At 58.0% G+C, this 25300-nt stretch overlaps 1 protein-coding gene across 3 annotated transcripts; it reads right to left on the bottom strand.

The window, feature by feature from the left end:
• Positions 1–3850: 3850 nt before the first annotated feature.
• On the bottom strand, positions 3851–24597 carry ACE (angiotensin I converting enzyme). Of its 3 annotated transcripts, XM_068977220.1 has the most exons (25): positions 24349–24597; positions 23557–23724; positions 22840–22933; positions 22284–22427; positions 21697–21888; positions 21084–21181; positions 20563–20735; positions 19989–20212; positions 19505–19649; positions 19122–19220; positions 18750–18872; positions 17994–18205; positions 17204–17340; positions 16190–16348; positions 15782–15869; positions 13861–14004; positions 13516–13707; positions 10534–10631; positions 10162–10334; positions 7838–8061; positions 7388–7532; positions 6588–6686; positions 4687–4809; positions 4247–4434; positions 3851–4080 (listed from the first exon to the last, which is right to left on the bottom strand). In XM_068977220.1, exons 1-25 carry the CDS (start codon positions 24595–24597, stop codon positions 3851–3853), a joined length of 3921 nt encoding a protein of 1306 aa, XP_068833321.1. The 3 variants fall into 3 exon arrangements, with proteins under 3 accessions (XP_068833321.1, XP_068833322.1, XP_068833323.1); XM_068977221.1 differs by lacking the exons at positions 17994–18205; positions 18750–18872; positions 19122–19220; ... (7 more) ...; positions 23557–23724; positions 24349–24597 and adding an exon at positions 17433–17679; XM_068977222.1 differs by lacking the exons at positions 4687–4809; positions 17994–18205; positions 18750–18872; ... (8 more) ...; positions 23557–23724; positions 24349–24597 and adding an exon at positions 17433–17679.
• Positions 24598–25300: the final 703 nt, after the last annotated feature.

Below are 25300 nucleotides of genomic sequence, written 5' to 3'. Positions count from 1 at the left end.
GGAGGGACAGAGAGGTTGGGAAACTTGCTCATAGTCACACAGCTAGCAAACAGTGGAGGCGGGACCCCAATCCACATAGCTGGGCTCCAGAGTCTGTGCTAAACTCCAGACACAGGAATGGATTAGACCACACCCAAGGAAGGAGAGGCATTAGGGAAATCTGAAAGGGACTTAACTAGGCTTCACACCATCTGCAAAAATAAACTCAAAATCGATTACAGACCTAAACATAACTCAGACTGTAAAACTCTTTGAAGAAATCATAGCGGAAAAGCTTCATGACATTGGATTTGGCAATGATTTCTTGGATATGATACCAAAAGCATAGGCAACAAAAGAAAAAACAGACAAGTTGGACCTCATTAAAATTAAGAGCTTCTGCACATCAAAGGACACTAACAACAGAGTAAAAAGGCAAGCAAGAGAACTTGAGAAAATATTTGCAAATCCTAGATCTGATAAGCGACAAATAGCCAGAATATATAAAGAGCTCCCCAAACTCAACAGTGAAGAAACAAACAAGCCAATTCAAAGGTGGGCAAAGGACTTCACTAGATATCTTTCTAAAGATTATCTCTAAATGGATCATAAGTAATTGAGAAGATGTCCAATATCACTATTCATTAGGGAAATACAAATCAAAATCTGAGATACCACTAGGATGGCTGTTACAAAAAAACTCCAAAAAACAAAACACAGAAAACATCAAGTGATGGCCAACACATGCAGAAATTGGAACATCTGTGCAGTGCTGGTGATACTAAAATGGTGCAGCCACTGTGGAAAAGAGTATAAAATTACTTTATGACCCAGGAATTTCAATTTGGGATGTGTACCCAAGAGAAGAGGACTCGAATAGATACGGTGATGGCTGCACAGTAATTGAATATACTCAATGCCACTGAACTGTGTACTTCAAAACGGTTAAAATGGTCCTGGCAGTCCAGTGGTTAAGACTCTGTGCTTCCAATGCAGGGGGTATGGGTCTGATCCCTGGGCGGAGAACTAAGATCCCACATGCTGTGTCATGGCCAAAAAAAAAAAAAGAGGTCAAATGGTAAATGCTAGGTATATATTACAGCAATTAAAAAAAAAAAGCAGGTCTTTAAAGTATAAGAGAAGGAACAGGATCTGTGAAGTAAGAATATACTTTTGTGAAGACACTGGAGGTCTAAAACTAATAGAAGTGCAAAAATAAAAAGTACGGTTATTCAATTGGAAAAGTAGTCTTCTCAATGCACAGGCTAAGATATAGCCAGGGAAATCACTCGGAGTGCAGGGCAGAGAGAGGGATGAGAAATACGAGCGGGAATGAGGAGACAGAGGACAAAGTAGGAAGCTCCCAGCAGGGCCTGGCAGGAGTCCCGGAGAGGAGGCTGAAGAGGACGAGGAGGTGACAGCTGAACGTCTCCAGAACTTAAGGAAGCCCAGTCCCAGAGGTGAACGAGCCCACTGCACTCCCAGAGGGAGGACATCGATGGTGCAGGAAGGAATTGTGAAGAACGTCTATCCAGCTTGCAGTGAGCTGCTCTGGGCAGTTTTCTCCATCCCTTCAGGAGGGGCTGGTCTAACTTTGCCCTTCCAGCTCTCTCGGGCTTCGACTCGAGGGGATGCTTGAAGTGGGAGGCAGTTACGAAGCAATCTTTATCAGGAGATGATGATCAGGAAACTAGGCACCAGGAATTTCTACATTATCTCATCCGACCAATCGCAGCAATCGTGAGAGGGTTCATAAGAACCATCATAGCAACCATCTCACAGGCGTGAAATTGGAGGCTCAAAAAATGGAAGTAAGTTGCTCAAGGTCAAATTCAGAGATAGGCTTTGACTTAGGCCTAATCTGAAGCCAGTTGATTCCCTACAGAGCCAGAGTGGGCAGCATGAGGCAGGGTGCGGAGATTGAACAAACCATCATCACTTCCGGCCCGCATGGATCAGAGCTGGTCCCTGATGGGCAGCCTCGGGCAGGGCTCAGCTCTTAGGTCACTGGCAGAAAATGTCAGAATGGCCCCTCTTCCTGTTGTCACCACCTCCTCAGCTATCCCCCAGGTAGCCACGGCCTCACCTTGATCATCCAGGGAGGCAGAAACAGGAGTCTAAACGTTTTTAATATTTCAAAAGCCCTGGTGGATAAAGCTGTTAAGTCTTCTTTGCAGCTCAGACCTTTGAGTGCTGCCCAGAGGCTCTGACAGGCAGCAGGAACCCCTGAAGCTTATAAAGATAGGAAGGGGGTCATGACAATGACCTCTGTCTGCCAAACAGCTTTTGAAACATCAGGCTGGGGAGGGGGGTCATTAAAGAAGTCTTGGGTGGTAGAAGGCTTGGAACTATTTAGAGGCTATGTTTATAAATTCCACTGTCTCAAGTAATCATAAACTTCCACTCTCTTGCAAATCCGGAATACCTCAACTCCACATCCGGACCCATGGAATAGGCCTGCACGATTGCAGCTATGTGCCCCCCCCTACACACACACAAATACAATCACAAACACACACACAATCACAGGCACATAAACACAGATACACACAATCACAGACACAGGGACACACAGACACCAACGCAGACACACATACTAACAGACACACAAACACACAGATACACACACACACTGACACAACAACAGCTGGAGACTGGAGGTGGGTGGGGGCAAAAGCTGTGGACCTAAAGGATACTAGGGGGACAGATACTAGGGTTGGGCCAAGTCTTATCTGCAAAGCCAAGAAGGGGCACAGGGCCAAGGGTCCTCCCGGGGGGCCAGGCTTTGGCCATTAAAAAATACCATTAGGTTTGGCATTTAAATATTAAGTAAAAGACTGTCTAGTCATGCTACCTGGAAAAAGGTTACACAGCTGTAAATACAGTGTGATCAGATTTAAAATATAGTGTTGAGGAAAAAAGGCTGGAAATACATATACCAAATGTCAACAGTGCTTAACTCTTGGTGTTGACATAAAAGGCTTTTCTTTACACATTTCTTTATTTTCTAAATTTTCTACAGTAAACATCTAGATAAAAGATTTTAAAATGTCCCTCAAAATGATACTCTCTCAAAACCAGGCTGGCCTCTGAGGAAGGCTCAGGGTCAGGGCGTGTGCTGGGGGCAGGGGTGGCGTGGTCCCCCACAGTCAGTCCCTGCGTGGGCATCGGCTTCTGCCTGGCTGGGGCAAAGGGTCCTGACCCTGGGCCCTGGGGGCAGTGCTCCGGTGGCTCTGAGCACGTGTGTGAGTGGACATGGAGCTGGGGTAGGCACGGGCCAGTTCTGTGCCCTCAGCCGGCAAGGCGCCCCCCCCCGGGACTAGAGGACAGCTGGGAGCCTTCTGTCCGGGGACTGGACCGTTTATGGGAATAGCGGGGGCAGGGCTCCAGCAGCCCAGAATGTCTGCTCCCCCTTTGCCGCCCAGAGCCCTCCTGGGCCAGTGCCCAGGCCTGGCCAGGCCTGCCTGCCACAGCAGGCCGGGGGGCCAGCTGCCCGGGCTGGAGGGGGTACTGGCCTGGGCGCTGGGCGGGGCTGGGGCCAGAGCTAGGAGGTGTTTTCCAGCCTCTTCTTGGAAAGAGATGAAGACCCCGGAGAAGTGACCCCCTTGATTGGCAGGAAGCGAGGGAGCTTCCCCGTCCTGTCCCTGGCTTCCCCGTGAGGGACACAGACGCGGATGGGAAGGCAGGACCTTTAATTGTATCCACAGGGAGACGGGGAGAGGGTGCCATGTGAGGGGGACTCTGGATCTCTGGGGACCAGGGGGCAGGGGCCACGGTGGCCCGAGGTCCGGAGGCCTGAGGGGGGAGGGGGCGGGAGGGGGCGGGGCTGGGGTGAGCGCGGGCGCAGCGCAGGGCCCCTCCCGGGCTCCTCTCAGGAGTGTCTCAGCTCCACCTCGGAGCCGAACTGGGGCCCGCGGTGGGGCCGGCGGAGGCTGTGGTGGCGGATGCTGAAGAGCCGCTGCGTGAGGCCCAGCGTGGCCACCAGCAGGGCGACGCCCAGGAAGAGCAGCACCCACTGGCCCACGCGGGCCTGCTGCTCCTCCAGGTCCAGGCCCAGGAAGTTGACGCGGCCGGAGCCCACGACGGGGCCTTCCAGGCGAGCTGGCCGGGGAGGAACGAGAGCGGGCGCTGGGCCGGGCCGGGCGCGCCGCTGGCTCCCCCACCCTGAGCGCGGAGGCCGGACTCCAGCCTGCCTTAACTTGGGAGGGCCCCAGCCCTGAGCGAGCCCCGGGGCTGCCCTGGGGCCCAGGGGGGTGGCTGGCGGTACCTGAGTTTGGCGTCCAGTTGTACTGAGGCCAGCCCAGCTTCTCCCCGTGCCGCCCGTTCTCCGTCACGAGCCAGTCCAGCAGCGGCTTGAAGTAGGTCATCATGGCGGCAGCCGACATGTTGGACTGGCCCGTGATCAGCCGCATGGCTTCGGGCCACGGCTGACTGAAGCCCAGCTTCATGGCATCCCTGGGGGAGCCCCAGGAGGGGAACCGAGTCAGAGGGACAGGCTGGGAGGCTCCCTGCCCCACCCCGTCCCAGTCTCTCATCAGCTCTCTCCACCCCACCTCCCCCCCAGGACTGAGGGCCTGGGCCGGTCTGGGGCTTTGGGGAAAGGGTGACCCGGGCGGAGGCCATGGTAGATGTTCCCGGAAGAGCTCCACTGGGAAGTAGGTCATCGTGGGGAGGACAGGGGTCAGAGCAAGGCCAGAGGAGACTCACGCCAGGAGCTTCCCGGCCTCCTTGGACTGGTAGATGTCACACTTGTGCAGGGGGCCCTGGTGGCCCGCCGCCTGACACAGTGCCTGGTGGAACTGGAACTGGATGACGAAGCTGACGAAGTACCTGCAGGAGGGCAGGTGAGGCCTGGGGTGGGCGCTGGGGGCAGCGCCTCCGAGCCCCAGCCACCCTGCTTCCCGCTGCCTGCCATGACGTCAGGGTGAGCCTGTCCTGGACTGCAGAGTCATCCAGGCCTCCTTCCCCGCCTCTCACCACAGAGCTGCCTCTGCATGGAGCATCTTGGGAGAGACTCTCAGAGCTAGGGATGCTCATGGGTGAGGCAGAGTCGGCCAGAGCCCATCAGAGATGTGGAGGGCTGCTCTGGGACACAGAAACGACATCTCTGTCCCTAAGGTGTTGCCTGCTGGGTCATGCTTCTGACCAGGCAGGGAAGCCAGCCCAAATGACCTCCTTTATCCCAAAGCAGTGGGAATTCCCTGCAGAAGTCTGCCGGTCAAGGAGGGGCAGCCTCTCTGAAAGTGGGGAGGTTTGGAATGTCCTGAACCAGCAGTGCAGATGGGAAGGCTGGGCACAAGTCATGTGCACTGCCTTTCCTGTATGTGCTTTGCCAAGGCTGCTGGTCAGAATCTGGGGGGTGATCACTTTGCCCGCTCCCTCCTGGAGAATTATCTGTGCTAAGCTGGGAAGCTAGCCATCACGTGGGCCGGCTTCTGTGTGAAAGTGAGTGCCAGCTCGGGAGCTCAGAAGCCCGTTGGGAAGGCGGGCGGAGGGTCTCTCTGCAGGTCACCCTGGCACACTGGCTGGTCAGGGCTGTGTGGAGTTGCCCTTGACTATCCTTGGCTCCCTGCTCCCCCTGCTGCTCCCTGGAGCCTCTGAGCAGGCTTTCTCTTCCTTCCTGGACTCGGGCACAGAACTTACCCACTTCATGCTTAATTAGGTCCTGACTGTGCTGACATTGCGCCAGGTGCTGGGGTGGAAGGCTGGGCACGATGGACATAAGCCCTCCTTCACTGGCCTTCTGGGGAGCACAGGGGCCCTTTGCCCCAGATCCCTGCCTCGAGGGAGGGCTCCGGCTCCTCTAATCCCACTTCCCAGGCCCAGCCAGTGCTCCCTTGCAGCACGCAGAGGGAGAGGGGCTGACTGGGTGCATCCACGCGGTGGTGGCACGACTGACGGCGCTGCTGTTTCCACATTTCATTTAAGACAGTGATTTAATGATGGTGGGTTATGGCCACCAGTTCCCAAACGTGTTCTGTATTAAGACTGTGTGTTAAGATATGAACTCTTGCAACGATTCTGTGAAATGGGATTCCACGGGTGAGGAAGCTGGAAGCTCGCAGAGATGGAGGGATTTACTCAAGGGAACAGTCATGGAGATGAGATTTGAACCTGTACTGTCTAATCCCAAGGCTGTGACCCCGTGCCACTAACAATACAGGCTTCCATCCAGCTGGGCCTCTCTAATCCTAGCTCCAGTGGGTAGAAGGTCCCCAGGTACAACTCAAATTATGTCACAGGAAATATGTTCAATACGTATAAGGGAACAGAATGCTGTAAAAATGAGAAAATAGTGCTCAGGGCAAGGTCTGGCCGTGGGTCATGGTTCATGCTAACTAACCCAGATCTTGTAACCATTAGCCGGCTATAGTAAAGTTTCTGTTTTTAACCGTCTGGAGGGCGGGGCTCTCAGGGTATCACAAGAGTGAAACAGTGTCAGTCTTGGTTACAGGTGAGAGGCCCAGACGCAGTGCACCACACACGGGTCCCCAGGTTGCTCTGACAGTAGCTCCTGGAGCAGGTAGCTCTTGGAAGGGGTAGCAAAGGTGTCTGAACACCATGCGGAGGCGCTGCCCCTCCGGACGCCCTCCTCCCTTTCCTGTTACCTGACGTAAGGCACACTTGCAGGAATGTGGAACTTGGCCCCTGGGTCAAAGTCGTCTTGAGATCTGGCCAGTGGGGGACAGACACCCTGGTACTTCAGCCTGTGGAGGAGGAAGACACATTAGAGGGAGGGTTTGGGGACAATCAGAACTTCCTGGTGGCTCAAACGGTAAAGAATCCATCAAAAATGCAGGCGACCTGGGTTTGACCCCCGGGTTGGGAAGATATCCTAGGGAAAGGAATGGCAACTCACTCCAGTGTTTTTGCCTGGAAAATCCCATGGACAGGGGAGCCTGGCGGGCTACAGTCCATGAGGTCACAGAGTCAGACGTGATTGAGTGACTGACACTTTCACTTTTGGGGGAGAATCAAGCTGGGAGAGTTGCTGTTCTTGATTTGCAATATGGTGCCTGCCCTGGGCCTGCACAGGGTGCTGACGATTCCTGCAAGCCGTGCCTTTGTGAGTCACTGCCCCCAGGTACCCCATCGCTCACACACACCCCTAGACACTATACAGGCAGACACACCAGGTATACACAGACACGAGCACACGCACACCTAGACACCATACACACAGACCAGGTACACACAGATGCAGGCACACACACAGACACACACATGCCACACACACACACCAGGTACACACAGACACACCAGGTACATACAAACACAGGCACACACATATACACACACACACCCCTAGACACCATACATGCAGACACACCAGGTACACACAGACACAGGTGCCAGCATATACCCCATGGAGACCCCCGGCCCACACCCTACAGCAGGGCTCTAGAACCTGAGGCTCCACCACTCCTGGTTGTAGTTCTCCCTGGTGACACTTCCGTCAAACACCCTCCAGCGCCACTGGTCGACGAGGAAGCTGAAGGGGATGAAGGCGATCTTGTCAAGCGCCATCTTCATCAGAAAGTTGATATCCTCCTCTGCCAAGAGAAGGGAGCCTGACGTCAGATCCAGTCCTGCCTCCCGCCATATCCTAGCAGTGGGCTGAGCGGGTGTGCGGTGGGTGGAATGGGTGGAGTGGGCAGGGTGACCTGCTTCTCCTTAGGTCCAGCGACCCGCCTCTTGGGAGGGGTTTTCCCCCCTGCTCTCCACGCTGGCTGTACCCTGGCTCCTTGTGTTCTGTCCTGGCACTGCCTGTGGCCCACGGAGCCTCCTCTCTGCCTCCCAAACTCGATGCCCCTTCTCGGCCCCTCTGCCCGCTTGGATCTCCCCGTTCCTCGCTCACCGTAGCTGCCGTCCCCGCTGCTCAGCAGGCCGATCTTGTGCAGGTGCGTGGGGGTGGACACTGAGAGGGCCAGCACGTCCCCAATGGCCTCGTGAAAGCCGGGGTTGGCGCCCTCCCGGAAGGTCACGGGCAAGTCCTTGTACTGCATGAAGTACTGTATGTGGCCCATTTCGTGGTGGGCCACCACCAGGTCTTCCATGTTCACTGAGGTGCACTGCTTGATCCTGGAGCATGGGGTGGGAGAAAGACAACAAGGAGCCCTGGGCAAAGGCAGTGGCTAACCCTGCTCGCAGAGCAGGCCCCCAGGACCACCACATGCGAGGAACACAGCATCATGGGGAGGAAAACCAAAAGGAGAAATGGAGGCGATCTGGGGATTGGAAACTCCTACAGCGTGGTCCTCCAGGCCTCTCCCCTGCCTCCAGCTCCCCTGAACACCTTGAGCCTGCACTGCTGTGTGTGTGGCTTTCTAACTGCGAGGTATGTGCTCTGGAGGCACGGGGACCCTCAGTCACGCTCAGTGACTTTCCAGGATGTGGGTCCTTTGGTTCCTCTTCTCATGGTCTGTCTCTCCCTGGTCTCAGGCTTCCTGAAGGAAACAATGGTGTCTGGGCTCTTCTGCACCCCACATGTCCAATGCCAGCAGGCAGATCACCCCAGGATTTCTCAGGGCCAGGACTGATGGGACATCTGCCGAGCTGTCCGAGAAGGGGCTCCACTTCCCTTTCCACCTTTTGTGAGCCAAAGAAATTCACCCTTGGATCTAACCAGAGCTTTTCAGCTCAGTGGACCCCTTTTTGTTATCCTATGGTGAGGGCAAAGAGCTGCCCCAGTGACAATGAAGTTGGGGTCTGCCCACCTTCTGTTAGGACTCCCTGTACGAGTGAGCTTCCCCAAGGTGCCCTCACCTTTGAGAGTCTGTCTGCACCCCACCCTGAAGCTCTGGTCTCCATGCCTCTTAAGGAAGGGCCCAAGGCCCGGGGAGCCGGTGAACCTGCCTGCTTTGTTCCAGGACCGGAGCCCACGCTTCTCATCAGAGATACTTCACCATCTCTGCCACTTCTCCCAAGAGTTGGAAACTTCTTAATCTTTTGAACCTAGGTTGTGACTGGTTGAACCTTGTGACTTGCTTTAGCCAATAAAATGTGGCAGGAGTGACCCGTCCCAGTTCTGGACTAACTTAGTCTTTAAGAGATCTGGCTGCTTTTGCTTTTTCTCTGTGGATGCCGGCCATTGGGTAAGAAATCTGACCGCCTGAGGCTGCCGCCCCATGAGGTCATCCAAGCTCTCCTAGAGAGACATGTCCGGCCAGACCCCGGCTGCTCCAGCCACGCCAGTCCAGGCACCCAGCTTGTGAATGCAGGAACCCACATGAGCGTCCCTGCCCTAGCATGTGCCACACAGAGAAAAGCCGGGGAAGCCAGCTGACAGCCAGGAGCACAGCCCTGGACTGAAACCCCGCTGAGCCATGCCAGCCTTCTGCCACCATCAGAGCTGCCCCAGCAAAGGTCTCCACCACTACAAGGCAGGATGAGCCACTTCCTTTGTGCAGTGCCTGAATCCCTGGCCCAGAAAATCACTAGCAGACTTCCCTGGTGGTCCAGTGGTTAAGAACCAGCCTGCAAATGCAGGGGACACAGGTTTGACCCCTGGTCTGGGAAGATTGCACATGCCACGGGGCAACTAAACCCATGAGCCACAACTACTGAGTCCACACTTGAGTCTGTGAGCTGCAACAAGGGAAGCCACCACTGAGAGGCCCATGCATTGCAACTGGAGAGGAGTCCCTGCCTGCCTCAATGAGAGAACACCCTCGCACAGCCACCAAGACCCAGCATAGCCATAAATAAATAAATACATTCAAAATAATATTAAAAAATCATGAGCATAGTCAAATAGTTGTTTTACGGCCCTGGGTTTTGGGCTGGCGTAACAGCAGTAACTGAAATGCTGTCCACAAATGCAGACAGCTCCTGAGCCCTGTCAGAGGTGAGAGTAGATCTGTGTGAAGCCCCGCACCCCGGTGTGTCTCCCTGTCTCAAGGCACAGGCAGCAGGAAGAGGGCCCGCTGTGCGCAGGGCCTGCCCGAGAGGGAGGCTGGCTGGCGGCTCACACAGGCTCACCCCCAGGACTGTGACCTGGAACCCTGAGCTGACGCAGCTGGTCAGTGCTCAAGGAGACCCTTGCATGGTGGATGGGGTTCCCCTGGCACAAGCTGGTGGCCATGCTGAGGCCAGGCCCACTTCTCCAAACCCTCTGCCCCCAGCTTGGACTTGGACTCGTCTCCTTGGCCTCTGGGCTCAGGACCTGCAGCCCGGACGCACCTAAAGTCCTTGCCGTTGAAGAAGTCCCAGGCGGAGGCGTGGCACACCACTTCCCGCCCATCGGTCGGCTTCTCCAGCATCGACTTGTTCCAGAACTCGGGGGGCATGGGCAGCAGCCCCAGGGAAGTGAAGAAATTGTCTGCTTCCTTAAACATCCTTAGGGGTGTCCAGCCCTGCAAACAGACGGAGCTCTGCCGAAGCTGGGGACGGTGGAGACGGACTGTGTGCCACCGTGGGAGGGCCCGGGGGGAAGGCCAAGCTGGAAGCAGCTCCTGAATTAGAGGGCCCTCTCCCCCTGGGGCAGGGCTCCCCGCCCCACGCCCTGGGGCTGCCCTGGAGGAGCAGGGGTGCGAGGAGGGGGCCAGTGCGGACCTGCTTTATCATGGCCTCCGTGGCATCCATCTTGGGGGCTGAAGGGAAGGGTGCCACCAAGTCATAGATGTTGGACCAGCTCTGTGCCCACATGTTCCCTGGAGGCAGGCAGAGGACGAGATGCAGAGAGAAGGGAGACAGTGTTGCATTTTAGGCTCGGCACCATCACACAGTGTGAGGGACCAGATCCCAGTCCTGCTGATCACAACCTGACCAGCCACTGCTGTGTCCCATCCACGTCATCTGAGGTCAGTTTATGCAGTCAGCTGGCAAGAACCACCCTCCTGGGACTTCCCTGGTGGTCCAGTGGTTGAGAATCTGCCTCCCAATTCAGGGGATGTGGGTGTGATCCCTGGTCAAGGAAATAAGATCCCACATGCCATGGGGCAACTAAGCCTGCACCCCACAAGTACTGAGCCTGAACGTTCGAGGGCCCGCGAGCCCGCAACTAGAGAAGCCTGTGTCCAAACAGAGACCCCGCACAAAACCAAAGTTAAAGAAAAGAACCACCCAACTGCCCTCTGTTAGGAGGGGTTGATGCCTCAGCATTTAGGGCAAGACAAGAGTAAAGAAGCTTTCCCAAGTGGCTCAGATGGTAAAGAATCTATCTGCAATGCAGGAGACCTGGGTTCCATCCCTGGGTCAGGAAGATCCCCTGGAAAAAGGAATGGCAATCCACTCCAGTATTCTTGCCTGGGAAATCCCATGGACAGAGCAGCCTGGTGGGTTACAGTCCATGGGGTCACAAAAGAGTCAGACACGACTGAGCAACTACCACCTTCAGGCCCAAATGAGACTAAGCTTGAGCTGACATCAAGTGGAGCCCATGGGTGTAAGCCAGTGAGGGCTGGAGTGCGTGAGAAGCCAGGATGGGATGGGGGCGCAAGCTTTGCTCTGAGCCCAGCTCCCAGGCCGGTGGGCACCTGCTTTCCTCTTGGGGGTCTGTGTTTCTCAGCCAATGAGCTGGCATTCTCTAGTCTCACCACAGAGGGACCGAGGGTGGCTGGTCTCTTGAGCTGCCAAGAACTAGACCCAAAGCTGGAAGGGGGCCTCCCTCATGATCTGTAAACGGTGTGTGGCCCCATCTGGTCTCTGTTCACAGTGAGGAGCCCCCCAGGAACAGGGCCTGATGGTCCGACAGACACAGGAACCCAGTGGCCTCTACTTGCCCAGTCCCTGCCACCCCTTGTTGTCTCCGACTGCCCATTTCATGCACTCAGGGCATCTGAGTTTACAACCCCTGGAGAATGAGGGTCCCCAAGTTGAGGGGACATTTCACATGCTAGCAAGGTAACTCAAAATCCTTCAAAGTAAACTTCAATAGTACATGAACGGAGAACTTCCAGATGTACAAGTTGGATTTAGAAAAAGCAAAGGAACCGGAGATCAAATTGCCAACATTCGTTGGATCATAGAAAAAGCAAGAGAATTCCAGAAAAGCATCTACTTCTGCTCCACTGACTACTCTAAAGCCTTTGACTGTGTGGATCACAACAAACTGTGGAAAATTCTTAAACAGATGGGAACACCAGACCACCTTACCTGCCTCCTGAGAAAGCTGTATGCAGGTCAAGAAACAATAGTTAGAAGTGGACATGGAAAAACAGACTGGTTCCAAATTGGGAAAGGAGTACATCAAAGCTGTATATTGTCACCCTGATTATTTAACCTCTATCCAGAGTACTTCATGCGAAATGCTGGGCTGGATGAAGCACAAGCTGGAATCAAGACTGCCAGGAGAAATGTCAGTAACATCAGATATGCAGATGACACCACCCTTATGGCAGAAAGTGAAAAGGAACTAAAGAGCCTCTTGAAGAAGGTGAAACAGGAGAGTGAAAAAAACTGGCTTAAAACTCAATATCCAATAAACTAAGATCATGGCATCTGGTTCCATCACTTCATGACAAATAGATAAACAATGGAAACAGTGACAGACTTCATTTTCTTGGGCTCCAAAATCGCTGTAGACAGTGACTGCAGCCGTGAAATTAAAAGCCACTTTCTCCTTGGAAGAAAAACTATGACAAACCTAGTTTTAAAAAGGACAAACCATATTAAAAAGCAGAGATATCACTTTGCTGACAAAGGTCCATACAGTCAAAGCTACAGTTTTTCCAGTAGTCATGTATGGATGTGAGAGATGGATCATAAAATGTAAGGTGAGAGCCGAAGAAGTGATGTTTTTGAACTGTGGTGTTGGAGAAGACTCTTAAGAGTACGTTGGACTGCAAGGAGATCCAACCAGTCAATCCTAAAAGAAATCAACCCTGAATATTCATTGGAAGGACTGATGCTGAAGCTGAAGCTCCAATACTTTGGCCACCTGATGAGAAGAGCCAACTCATTGGAAAAGACCCTGACGCTGGGAAGGATTGAAGGAGGGTGGAGAAAGGGAAGACAGAGGATGGGATGGTTGGATGGCATCATCAATTCAATGGACATGAGTTTGAGCAAACTCTGGGAGATAGTAAAGGGCAGGGAAGCCTGGTGTGCTGCAGTCCACGGGGTCTCAAAGAGTCCGACACAACCGAGTGAACAGCAGCAACACTCTCCCAGCTCCTTTGCCTGAACATCGTGTCTACCCTTCTCTCTACTGACATGACTACTTTCTCCAGCTGTCAGAACCTCTCGCCCTTCAAGGCTTTGTTCACAGCCCCCTCCTAGGGAGGCCTTCTCAGCTTCCACTCCCAGTCCCCTCCTCACCCTCATGCTTGCCTGGTGCTGTGACCCGGGAGGCAGGTCTGTCTCCCCAGGACAGGCCTGTGAACTCTGCACTGCCCCATCCCTGGTGACCGGTGCCATGTGGCTCTATAGCAAACGTGGCACCAAGTTCAAGTAGGGGGCTCTTCTCCCCACCCCCACCCCCCACCCCACTCCGGGCCTGGCAACATTCCCCTGCCCCAGGCTCCAGTGTCCCCTGCAGACCCTTCCTAGTCTGCCCTCTGCCCTCGGACCGCGGCCCATCTCGCTGGCGCTCACCGAGCAGGTGGGCTGGGATGGGGCCCTCCAGGTTGATGACGTTGGGCCCGTAGTGGTGGTGCAGGGCCCGGCGCACATAGGCATGTAGGTTCAGGTAGAGCGGCTGCAGCTCTTGGAACAGCTGCTCCAGCTCCTCCTCTAGGAAGGGCATCTCGTACATGGACCTCCAGGAGTCCCCGCCATCCTGGTAGCCTGTGGGGGTGGGGGTGGGGGCTGTGGCCAGGCTCTCTGGACACCTGACCGTCCCCGGAGCACTCCCTGTCTCCTTCAAGGGCTGCCCCCCTCACCTCTTGGGTCTCAGAGGAACCTTCTGAGGGCCCCGGTGACCCTGCAGGGAGAACTCACCATTGAGCCTGGCGGCCTTGTTGGTGAGCTCCACATATTTGGGGAAGTAGGGAAGGATGGACCGCCCCACCTTGTCACGCCAGCTCTTCCACGCCCAGGCCAGGTCCTGATAATTCCGGGATGTGGCCATCAGCCTGGTCAGATCTGGGCGGGAGACGGGGATGGCTTGAGCCCCCAGCTCCTGGCTCACCTCCCACCTCCTCCAGAGCTGGGAGAAGACGGGAAGGGGCAGCACAGGTTGGGGGAAACTGGAGACAGGCTGGTGCCCTTTCTACGGGCTTACAGGTGCCAGGCCCAGGCTCAGCGCTGTCCGGACGCGACCTCAAGGAACTACAGGGCTGCAACAGCCCCGTGAGGGGTGCCCTGACCCTCCTTCCGCACAAGTGTTGGTGGCATGGCTGCGTCTCCTAGCCAGGAAGCGGCCAAGCTGGGGCACAAACCCAGGGCCCAGGCCCCAGAGCTGCTGCTCGCCGTTTGTCCCCTGGCAATCCCTCCCTGGGAGAAATAGCCTGGAGGTCAAAAGATGGGGGTTCTTGGTCGGTTTCCTCCTGACCTCTCTGTCTGTAAGATGGGGATAATGCTGGCCTGGGGACAGGAGGACCCTGATCGGGGACTGGGCCTCCTTCATCTCTGCGTCCCCACGGGGCCCAGGGTGCCTTTCACACACTGTAGCTGAACTGCCTGAATAACCGCTGTGCAGGCCAAGTACAGAGATCCGCTCAAGCACCACCTGGACCCGTGTCCTGTCAGAGCCACGCCTGTATGAGCGGCCTCCTGGGTTATGGGTTACATGGGGCTGATATGGCCTTTGCAGAGCTGGGAGGAGGAGGCCGTGAGCACGGGGGTCAGGTGTGAAGGTGGGCCCGCTTCCTGCCCGACCAGGCCTGAGACGGAGGCCTGCGGGGATCCAGCGCTCGCTGACCGCACTCTGCGCTGAGATGTGCTATGAGCATCCACTCTACACAGAGGAGGTACATTCAAGGTAGCTTTGTTTGGAGGAAAACACATTTTGAGAATTTTCCATCTGTCCTCTGCTGATGTGAGTGTTCTGTTTTGGGGATGCTCTTATTGTTACTACCGGCAGCGATCTGACAGCCCAGCCCCAGATCAAGGGGCTGACTGATGGGGGTGGAGGCCACATTCCCTGTAACCCTCTTGTCCATAAACAAACACACGCACACGTATATCCACCCCCACTTGCGTGCCTACCCACGTACACAACCCCCGGGCCAAACCCTGTCCTACGAAAACTGTTTCTCTCTCTTGTTTATTTTCCATTTCCCTTTCTATTTGTGATTGTTCTAAAGTGGGAGTTGGGCGGAGGGCCAGGAAGAGACTGTTTCTGGGTGGAGATTCCTCAGGACAAATGTTTATGTCTCTGGCTCCCTGACCCTGGGAAGGTGGGTCAGAGGGGGTGGGAGGGGGGGTCTCTGTGTGCAGGTACTGGGGTGTCGGGGCTGAACTCCTTCAGAAGGGGGAAGGTTAAGAAGGACTGGCCAGTCTTCTGCGAGAGGAAGAGGACTCGCCAGAGCTGGTCCATTCCTGCCGGCCTTGGAGGGAGTGAGGTGGGAATGGCTTCTGCAGGCTGAGGCTTCAATTTCAGGGTGGGGTGGGATCCAGGGGAGGTAGGTGCCTAGAGGCGAGTCCAAGCCCATGAGAGAAACATTTGAGATACACCTGCTCTGAAGGGCGGAGTGCAGGGTGCAACAGGGAGGATGGGACCGGAAGGAGCAGAAGCTGGGGAACCAGCGCAGAGATGAAGCCGGCCTGGTTCCAAGTGGTGGCAGAGAAGCCCCACGGGTGGAAGAGGGAAGCGAGTTTCCTGGGCGTGCTGACCTCCCGAGTCAGAACTGAACATTTCCCTTTCACAGACAGCACCCCAGCCTCCCCGGGCCTCCTGCTCACTGCCCAGTGTGCTCACCAGGCTCGAGCCGCAGGCAGGTGCCATTTTTGTGGCACACAGAAGCCACGCTGTAAACGGTCTCCATGTCCACCAGGATCTGGTTGTACTGCGGAGGAAGCAGAGGGGCAGCGAGCTACAGACCTGGCGCCCTGCTTTGCCCCGGCACCATTACGTGGGCCGGGAGGTGGGGGAGGGTTGCTGGGCTACGGGTTGGGGAAGGGGCTCCCAAAGCCCTCCCTTCTCAGCGAGTCTGAGGGTGTGTGTAGGCGAGTCTGGAGGTGTGTGCAGACGTGGGCAGAAGTCATGACTTGACAACTTGAGGAGGAGGAAGCAGCATGAAGGCTACATGCCATCCCTTGAGCTGGGACCCTCTCCTGACCTGGGATCCTTCACCCTCTTTGCCCCACCCTACCCCCAGTTCCCCACCTCTTCCAGCTCCTTGACGGGCAGTGCCGCCCGCTCTAGATCCTGAATCTTCTTTATCATCCGCTTCATGGTGGCATTCTGGAAGTTGGTCACGTCGAACTTCCTGGCCCAGGTGCCATACTTGACGGTGTGGTTTGCCATCTGTAAGTTCTTCTCCATCTGCAGGCACAGGGGGAGCCGTATCATGAGGCCCAGGAGGAGCTCTGGAAAGGGCTCCTAGGAGGAGGCATCGTGTGGGAGCCGAAGAGGCTGGGTGTCGGGGGGGCGGCTTTATCAAGTTGCTGCCTTTGCCTATAAAGACATTCCTCAGCCCGGACTGTCTGTGATGTCCTGTGTACAGTACACATGCCCTCATCCAGCAAGACATCATGTGGGAGAGGCAGAGAAGGAAACCCCACCCTGTATCTTGAATGCTGTTGGGAGAGAGGCAGCTTGGCATTCTCTCTGTAGCTTCTGAACCTCAGGGTCCCAGCTGTAAAATGGGAATAAGGTCACTGGCTTTGCAAGACTGTTGAGGAATACACGAGGCAACAGATGTCGAGTGCCAAGGAACTGTGGCCAGTGCGTATGGGTCTTCATGAAGTATTATTTCTCTGTGGCTCACCTTGGTTATGATCTCCACTTGGCCACACAGACACGGAGGGGGTCACGGTCGGGGGACAGGTGTAGCCCTTGCTAGGGTGGCACACAGGAGCCTTCAGTCTTTTTAAAAACTGACTTTGGCATCACTTACTTCTGCACAAATTACTCCTTTACCAACAACAGATTGTTAATGAAAGACAACCTGTGTTAGGCACTGGGTGTGTGCCCCCGTGAAACTGAAATTGGACACTTTTCAATGCGCCGCGGGGATGTTTCACAAACTCTGAGAACGTGTACCCCCGGGCTGGTGTTGGGGATGGGAGGGCAGCCTGTAGCGCCTTGGGTTTCAGGGGACGGGCCCTGTGGGATGAGCACCCGTGCGGGCCCTGTGGGATGAGGAGCACCCATGTGCTGAGCTGCAGGAGCCCCTACCAGCAACTTGCTGTTGTCCGTGCTGATGTTGGTGTTGTAGTTCCAGTTGGCCTCAGCATACTCGTTCCACACCACCTGGGATCTCCGGTCATATTCCTCCACAAACTTGCGGGCCTCGGCCTCGTCGGACACCAGGTCTGTGGGACAGAGCAGAGGGACACAGACAGGCCTCCCCTCGCCCTCCTGCCGCTGCCTGGGCCTCCCCGCCCCGCCCCCCAGCCAATCCCACTTGGGCTCTGGGTTTTCTTCGGGCTGCTGGTTGTTGAGGGATGGGTGGTTGAATGGCGGATGGTTGTTTCACTGCTGGTTGTTGCCTGGCTGGTTGTTTCCTGGTTGACTGTCACCTGGCTGGTGGTCCCCTGGCTGGTGGTCCCCTGGCCGGTGGTCCCCTCACTGGGGACCAGCAGGGGGCGCCCACAGCAGAGCAGGAGGAGGAGGAGGCGAGGCAGTCCTGGAGCAGCCCAACCATGGCCCATGGCCGCAGGAGAGCAGAGCCCTGCAGCCCCCGCCCCCGGCCAATAAGAGCGGATCCTGCAGTATGACCTCATAGAGCAGTGTGCCCGCCTTCCAGCCCCCAGCCAGGGGCCTCAGATCTGGGCACACCCTCCCCAGGAGGCTGGAAAGATGTGCCGACTCCATCCCAGGGCCCTGCCGAGTGCTCAGGGGGCTGCCTGGCCCTCCAGGCAGGACGCCAGGGCCTGGCTGGACAAGCTGACTGGGAACTGTGAACTGGGGGCCTGGGTCCCGAACCTAGAGCTGAGAACCCACGGCACCCTGCCCCAGGCTTTACCAATGCCCTCCGGGTAATTGTCAGGCGTCGGCGGGCGCCACTGATACTCCGGCCAGCCCAGGATCTCGCCGTTCTGCTGGTTCTGCTCCTCGAGCCACTGTGTGACCGGCTGGAAGTAGCTGAGCAGCGCCCTAGCGTCCAGGTTGTCTGAGCCGACCATGTCCTTCAGCACCTCCTGCCAGGGCCGTGAGGAGCCTGCCTGCAGCAGCGCCCTGTCAGGCAGAGAGGGCACTGTGGGCACAGGGTCTCAGGCCAGGGTCTATGAGTGCTGCCCTGCCCACCTGCTCCGCCTCTGGCCACTTCTCTCCCCACTGGGTGGCAAGAATGGCAGTGTTAAGTCTCAGGGCCTAGGAGCTCTGTGAGAGGGGGACATTTGTCTTGCCCCACGCCAGCCAGAAGGGCCTCCCAGGTGGTGCTAGTGGTAAAGAACCTGCCTGCCAATGCAGGAGATGAAAGAGATGTAGATTCGATCCCTGGGTGGGAAGATCCCCTGGAGGAGGGCATGGCAACCCACTCCAGTATTCTTGCCTGGAGAATCCCTTGGACAGACGAGCCTGGCGGGCTGCAGTCCATGGAGTCACAAAGAGTCAGACACAACTGAAGCGACCAGCCAGAAAGCCCGCTCAACAAGCAGTTGATGAGAGAAAGAAAAGGCGGGGGAGTGGAGAAGGGCCCCCTCCACTGGCGTGGTGGTGGTGCCCCCACCTGATACACCTTCACTGAGCTCTCCCCTCACCCCCCACAGCCCCCACACACCGGAGCTTGGCCCCCGCCTGGGTGGACTGGTAGATGTCACACTGGTGCAGGGGGCCTTGGTGGCCTGCCTCCTTGCACAGCGCTTCGTGGAACTGGAACTGCAGGACAAAGCTCACGAAGTACCTGCAGGCACAGGAGGGGCGTGAGGGGGATGGCAGAGGCCCCCCTGCCTGGGGCCCAGCTAGCTTCCACAGGGCAGAGGCTGGACCGTGGGCTGCCTTGGGGGAGAACTGAGAACTGAGCTTGGCTCAGGAAAGAGGCCCACTCAAATTCCAGGTTGTTGGGGGTCCAGGGGAGGATGGGGACAAGCCCGGGATATGGGGGCCCAGCATAGGGGAAGGAACTAAGGTGTGCCAGAACTGGGGGCAGTACCTGATATACGGGGTCACATTTGGGACGTGAAACTTGGCTCCAGCGTCAAAGTGGGTTTCGTTTCGGACAACCGGAGGACAGATCCCCTGATACTTGGTTCTGGAAGAGGATGTGGTTAAGTTGTCTTAGGACCTGAGGGTTGTACACAGGCTGATTTTCCCTCTGCAGAAAAGGCTGCCAAGCAGGCATTCCCACCGGCCGTCCCTCCCCATCCTGGAGAGCTGGGGATGACCACCTGTCCGACGGAGTTTCAGCAGGAAAGAAGAATGCCGTAAGGAGGAGGGGGGAGGTGTTCCTGGAGAGGAGGGAGGCAGGAGGCAGGGTACCCGGGAAGGTGGCGAGGGCCCCTGGGATGAGGCCCCTCTCCATCCCTCTTTGCTCACCGAAGATACCACCAGTCATAGTTGTAGCGGGAAGGGGGGGTTCGCCCACTAAAGACCCCCCAACGCCACTGGTCCACCAAGTAGCCAAAGGGCAGGAAGGCAATTTTTTCCAGTGCCATCTTTAACAAGTAGTTGATGTCACTCTCTGTTGGGAGATGAGAAGAGACAGGTCAGAGGGAGAGGGGAGTCCAGCTGGGATAGGGGCCCCTGGGGGAGAGGCTGGCAGGAGGTGAGGCTGGGCAGATGCAGAGAAAGGAGTGTGAGCCTTTGGGACCATGCAGTCCTGCTTGGAAGAGGACGCTTGGGCAGTGGAGCTGGGATGCAGGGTAGGCCTCGAAGCCTGGGTGGATCCCCAGACCTGCCTGACATGGGGCAGGGAGGCGGAAACGAGACAGGCAGATGGGAGCAGCCACCAGTGGGGTCCTGCTGGGGGAGCCAGTGGGGTCTGGGTGAGCTGGGCTGGGTCCTCTCCACCCCCGCACACCTGTGTCGTTGGTGACCTGGTCCAGCAGGCCGATCTTGTGCAGGTGTGCAGGAGTGGAGACGGAGAGGGCCAGCACATCGCCGATGGCCTCGTGGAAGCCTGGGTTGGCGCCTCGGCGCAGGGACACGTGCTGGTCCTTGTACTGCAGGTAGTACTGCACGTGGCCCATCTCGTGGTGCACCGTGGACAGCTGGTCCATAGTGACCCGTGTGCACTGCTTGATCCTGGGGCAGGGAGAGGGCGTGGGTGAGGGCGAAGGACGGGCAGGACGGGGAGGCTGGTGCCAGAGGGAACGAAGCCAGGCGGGCGCTGTCCCAGGATTCCCAGGAACCGGTGGAAACAGGCAAACCTCCACCCTGCCCCAGCCACACCCGGCCCGTCCCCTCCGTTCCAAGGTACAAGGCTGGCTGCCTGTCAGAGTTGCCTAGTGAAAGCAGCCTGCTGCAGCCCTAGAAGAGACCCAGCCTCCTGGCCGGTCTTGGAGCTGGGATAGACGTGGGCCTGGGAGCTGGCCTCCCTGTGGCCCGGCTGCCCGGCCTTCGGGAGCCTTGCAAGCCGCCTCCAGCATTGAGACCTGAAGTCTTTCCTGTTGTAGAAGTCCCAGGCGGACGCGTGGCACACCACCTCCCGCCCGTCGCTTGGCTTCTCCAGCATGGATTCTGCCCAGAACTCGGGTGGCATGGGCAAGAGCCCCAGGGAGGTGAAGAACTCCTCCGCCACCCGGAACATGTGTGTGGCGTTCCAGCCCTGGGGGTGGAGGGGTGGGGGGGCACACTCGGGTCAGGGGCCAGCTGCTAGAGCCCACCCCGGCTGCCCCGGGGGCACGTCTGGGGTCCCCCACTCGGGTCAGTTCCGTGCTCACAAAGAGCGCCTCTGCTCCGTGGCCTCCATTCCCGGAGGCCAGGCCCCTACTGGCTACAGCGGATACACAGAAGTGGCCTGCTGCTCACTGGCCCCCTCCCCTCCCAGCGGGGTCCTGAGGGAAGGACTGGCACCCAGCTCACGGCGGGGACACACACTGCAGGCTGTGGATCCTCAGCTCCCCGTGTCCGACTCCCTCTCATGGCCCCCGCCAGGGCCTCACTCCGAGCTCACCTTCTGCACCATAGCACTGGTAACATCAAGATTGGGCTTGTCGGGGAAGGGCACCACCATGTCGTAGACATTCTCCCAGCTCTGGGCCCACATGTTCCCTAGACAGAGGAGGGGAGCCGACAGCTTGGTGCCCAGCCCAGCCAGGGCCTGCTTCCCCAGGCGTGTCACCGAACAGCACCCTGGTGTCTGGACCTGGGGCACGGCAGGGCCACAGTCCGCTTGCCGGGCTCACACAGCAGTCCCACCCACTCCTGAGTGCTCTGTATTCCCTGGGGCTGGCAGAGGCCAAGGTGCCCAGGTGATGCAGCTGGGGTCCTTTCTGGCTCCCAGGTCCCTGCCCTTCCCCAGCCCTGACACCGGCATAAAGTGGGGTTCTTTCTCCTCTTCCACTGGAGCTAAAGCCTTCAGGGTGGCTCCTGGCTCTGCATTTTACTAGCTCTCTGCCCTGTGCCACGTCCCTTGTGCATCCTAAGCCCCCTCTGAACAGCAGGGATCATAAGGATCACCGACTTCACGGGTTCACGTGTGGGCGAGTGAGCAATGCGATGCTCTGAAAGGTGAACCGTGATGGGGCTGACCCTGGCCATGTGTGGAGGTGAGGCCAAGCCCTTACCCAGCAGGTGAGCGGGGATGGGTCCCCTGAGGTTGATGTATCTGTCCCCATATCGGCGGTGCAGTGCACGCCGGACGTAGGCATGGAGGTTCAGGTAGAGGGGCTCCAGCTGCTGGTAGAGGCGTTCCAGATCCTCCGTGAAGGTGGGAGAGTCATACCAGGAGCGCCAGTAGGCCCCTGTGTCTGAGAAGCCTTGGGGGGGTGGCATTGGGGATGCAGTTTAGGCCCCAGGCTCTGGCACCTCCCCCCCAGCTATCGCCTGGCCATTCTCCCGGCTCAGGGCCAGTGTATATGCCTGCTCACTGCAAGGGAGAGCTTGGGGGTGACTGCGCTCAGTTTTCTAACTATGGTTGCTCCAACTCCAGCTAAACAGATCCTGACACGTGTGAGCCCTACAGCTGGGAGGAGTACCAGGAGGGGCAGCGTGAGGCTGATGGGGCTAAAGCCCAGCTTGGCCATCCGCTCTCTGTGTGACCTTGGGCCAGTGTAGGGAGTCACTGTAATGGCCGCTCTGTGTGTTTCGGGGCTCAGTGGAGACAGGAGACGGGAGGGTCGTGCCCACACCGAGGCTGGGTGGGTGTGCTCACCATCCTGCTTGTAGGCCTCGTTGCTGAGGGCAGTGAAATCCTGGTATAGGGGCTTCAGTGGGATGCCCACGGCGTTGTGCCAGCCCTCCCAGGCATACAGCAGCAGGGCGTAGCTTCGCGAGGAAGCCAGGACGTTGGTGAGCTCTGAGACACAGGTGGGCAGGGTCAGTTCAGAGACTGCTGCCTCGAAGTCAGCAGTAGAGGAGGAGGTTTGTAAGGAAAGCTACGGCGGGGTCTAAGGCCTGCGGAGGGCTCTTAGGGGGATGAGAGGGCCCAGTAAGGGAAAACCAGGTGGCAACGATGAAGGCCAGTTGCGATGGGGGAGGAAAAGCACATGTGAGGGTGGGGTTGGGGCTGGAGGCTGGAAATTCCAGAAGTCAGTCGGCCTGGAGGAGCAGGGTGTGGGGGCATCAGGCACTCTGGTCCTAATCAGAGGTTCAGGCCTTTGGGTTTAGCGCCCCGCCCCCCGCAGAAATGTGCCATCCTCCGGGAGCCGCCGGGTGGCAGGGAAGGGCAGGAAGCCCCGGAAGACAGATGGGAGACTCAGGCCGGTTACCTGGGTCCAGGGACCAGCAGGGGGCAGTCTTGTTGGGGAAGCAGACCTTGGCGGTGGAGTAAATCCTGCTCATGTTGCTTAGCAGAGAGTTGTACTGGGGAGTTAGAGTTGAGAAAATGTTAAGTGATGAACAGCCCTCAGAGGTAATCCGGCCGCCCCCTCCTCTTTTTGCTGGGAGGAAGAGAGAAGATGCCCTGAGGGAGGATGTGGCTTGGACAAGACTGCCTTGTGGCACTCGGAGCATATCTGAATGTGAATGGACGGGTTTCTGCTTCCACTGGAGCCCGCCTGTGGAGATGGGAAACTGGCGTCCTGAGAACTAGGGAGCAGGGTTCAATTCTGAGCTCGGCCACCACCGACTGAGACCAAATCCCTCTCATTCCCTGACCTTGATACCCTCTCCACCTTTCGGAGGAAGCTCTTAAAACAAACCACCTATGGAGAAACTTTGAAAACTCCTGTTTCATCTTTCATTGTTTACTTGAATTTTGCTTTCTACTCCATGACACTTGCTTTAATATAAGGTAACTTCTCTCACCCCATCTCCAGGGAAATCAATACTTCAGGAACGCACTCTGCTCACAGGGGCTTCCCCTGCAGTCAGGGCCAGTAGAGATCCTGGGGTCCCTCCTGGCCAGACACCCCCACCCCCCTCACCACCACCGTAGGCACTGGGAGGGTACCCTGGAGAATTCTGCCTCCACCCCTCAGGCCCACCTTCTGCCGCTTCTCTAGGTCCAGGTTGGCGGGGCCCAGGGTGCGCACCGCCCCGATGATGCGCAGCAGCGTGGGGTCGGTAAAGTTCTGCCAGACTGGGTCAAACAGACCCTTGGCCTTCTGGCCCCAGGCCTCTGAAAACTCCTGGCTGAGCAAGGCTGCTTCCTCCTGTGGGCACCAGGAGGGCACGACAGGGTAAACAGGGGAGGCCATGGCGCTGGGGGAGGGGAGGAAGGTCAAGGGCTTCTGGAGACCGGTGCTGATGGGAGCACCGCTCCCTCAACTGGGCCCTGGGGGTGAAAAACTGGGGCGGGGGGGGGGTCTGCTTCAGGGAGGTGGTGGAGCAGAAACGCGCCAGAAGAGAGGCAGGGAGAGGAGAGGGTGATCAGACAGCGATGAGAGGTGACAGGTACAGGGAGCGAGGGGAAGGTAGTGCGGCCAGAGAGGGGGAGAACCCAGAGCTGAGCGGGCACCCTAAGCGAAGACTGCCGCGGATCCAGCCCGGAGGCACCCCCGGCGCCGCCGCCTGGGAGGACTCGGGGTCAGTGTGGCCTCATCCATTCGGTTCCTTATTGGGCAGAACCATGGGTCCAGCACCGGGCCAGGGAACCGACTGCCCGTGGGAATAGGGGGTGGCGGCTGGAGAGGAGGCAGGCGGGCCCCGCCCGGGCCTCACGGTTCCGGGGCCGGGGGCGCGCGCGCGGGGCGGGGACTCTCCGCCCCCCAGCGCCCGGCCGCCGGGCTGTGATTGGCCGCCCGGGCTCCGCCCCCGCCCCGGGCCCACGCGCCCACCTGGCGCCGCGCGTTCTCCTCGGTGATGTTGGTGTCGTGCGCCCAGCTGGCGGCCGTGCTCTGGAACAGCACCTGCTCGGCGCTCGAGTTGAAGCTGGCTGCGAAGATCTGCGCCCCAGCCTCGTCGGCGGAAAAGTTCCCCGGCTGCAACGCGGGGTCCAGCACCAGGATCACGGGCGGCGGCGGCAGCAGCAGCAGCAGCAACGGCAGCAGCAGCGGCGGCCACCGGCGACCCGACGCGGCCCCCATGGTGCGGTGCGCAGCGCAGCCCCTTCTCCCGCGCAGCGCCCGCCCTGCGGGTTATAAAACCCGGCCGCCGCCGCCGCCTTCCGACACACCCCCACCTCCCCGCCCCGCCGCGCTTCCTCCTCTGCTCCAAAGTCCCCCGGCCGCCGCGCGGGCCTAACGGAGCGGGGCGGGGACCGAGGCTTCCTGGCCCGCCCCGGGCAGGGGCGCCGGACCGAGGAGGGCCCGAGGCGGCCCCCGGCGAGATGCAGCTGCGGTGGGGGTGGGAGGGAGTGGCGGACGGGCCTTAGGTCAGGCTCTCGCAGGGGAGGCTAGAAAGGAGAACCCGCCTCCTCCAACACACACACATTCACCCCACACCTATGAAGCTGAGAGACCCAGCAGTTTGCTGGAATACCCCAGCCTGCCGGCGTGCCCTCCCCTTCCATCACTCAGCCTCTGTGCAGGGACCCGGAGCCCAGCGGCCTCTGACGCTCAGTCTTCCGGCCTTACCGCCCGGGGCTCTCTGGGCTCGGAAGGACAAGGTGGGGGAGCTGTCCGCAGAGTTGCTAGTGCCGCGAGACAGGGTTAATGACCGTCACCCGGTCCCGCTTCTTCACGAGGCCTTGGGTGTGGCCTGCATGGGTTGGGGAGCGCCTAGGCTTCTGCAGGCATTTGGGCAGATGCTCAGGGACCCCAGTTCACCTGGGGACTGGGGGGGGGGGGT

Source organism: Capricornis sumatraensis, chromosome 8 (genome assembly GCF_032405125.1).
Source record: "Capricornis sumatraensis isolate serow.1 chromosome 8, serow.2, whole genome shotgun sequence".
NCBI lineage: Eukaryota > Metazoa > Chordata > Mammalia > Artiodactyla > Bovidae > Capricornis > Capricornis sumatraensis.
The sequence above is the reverse complement of the archived record's forward strand: the minus strand, read 5'-3'. Positions and strand labels throughout refer to the sequence as shown.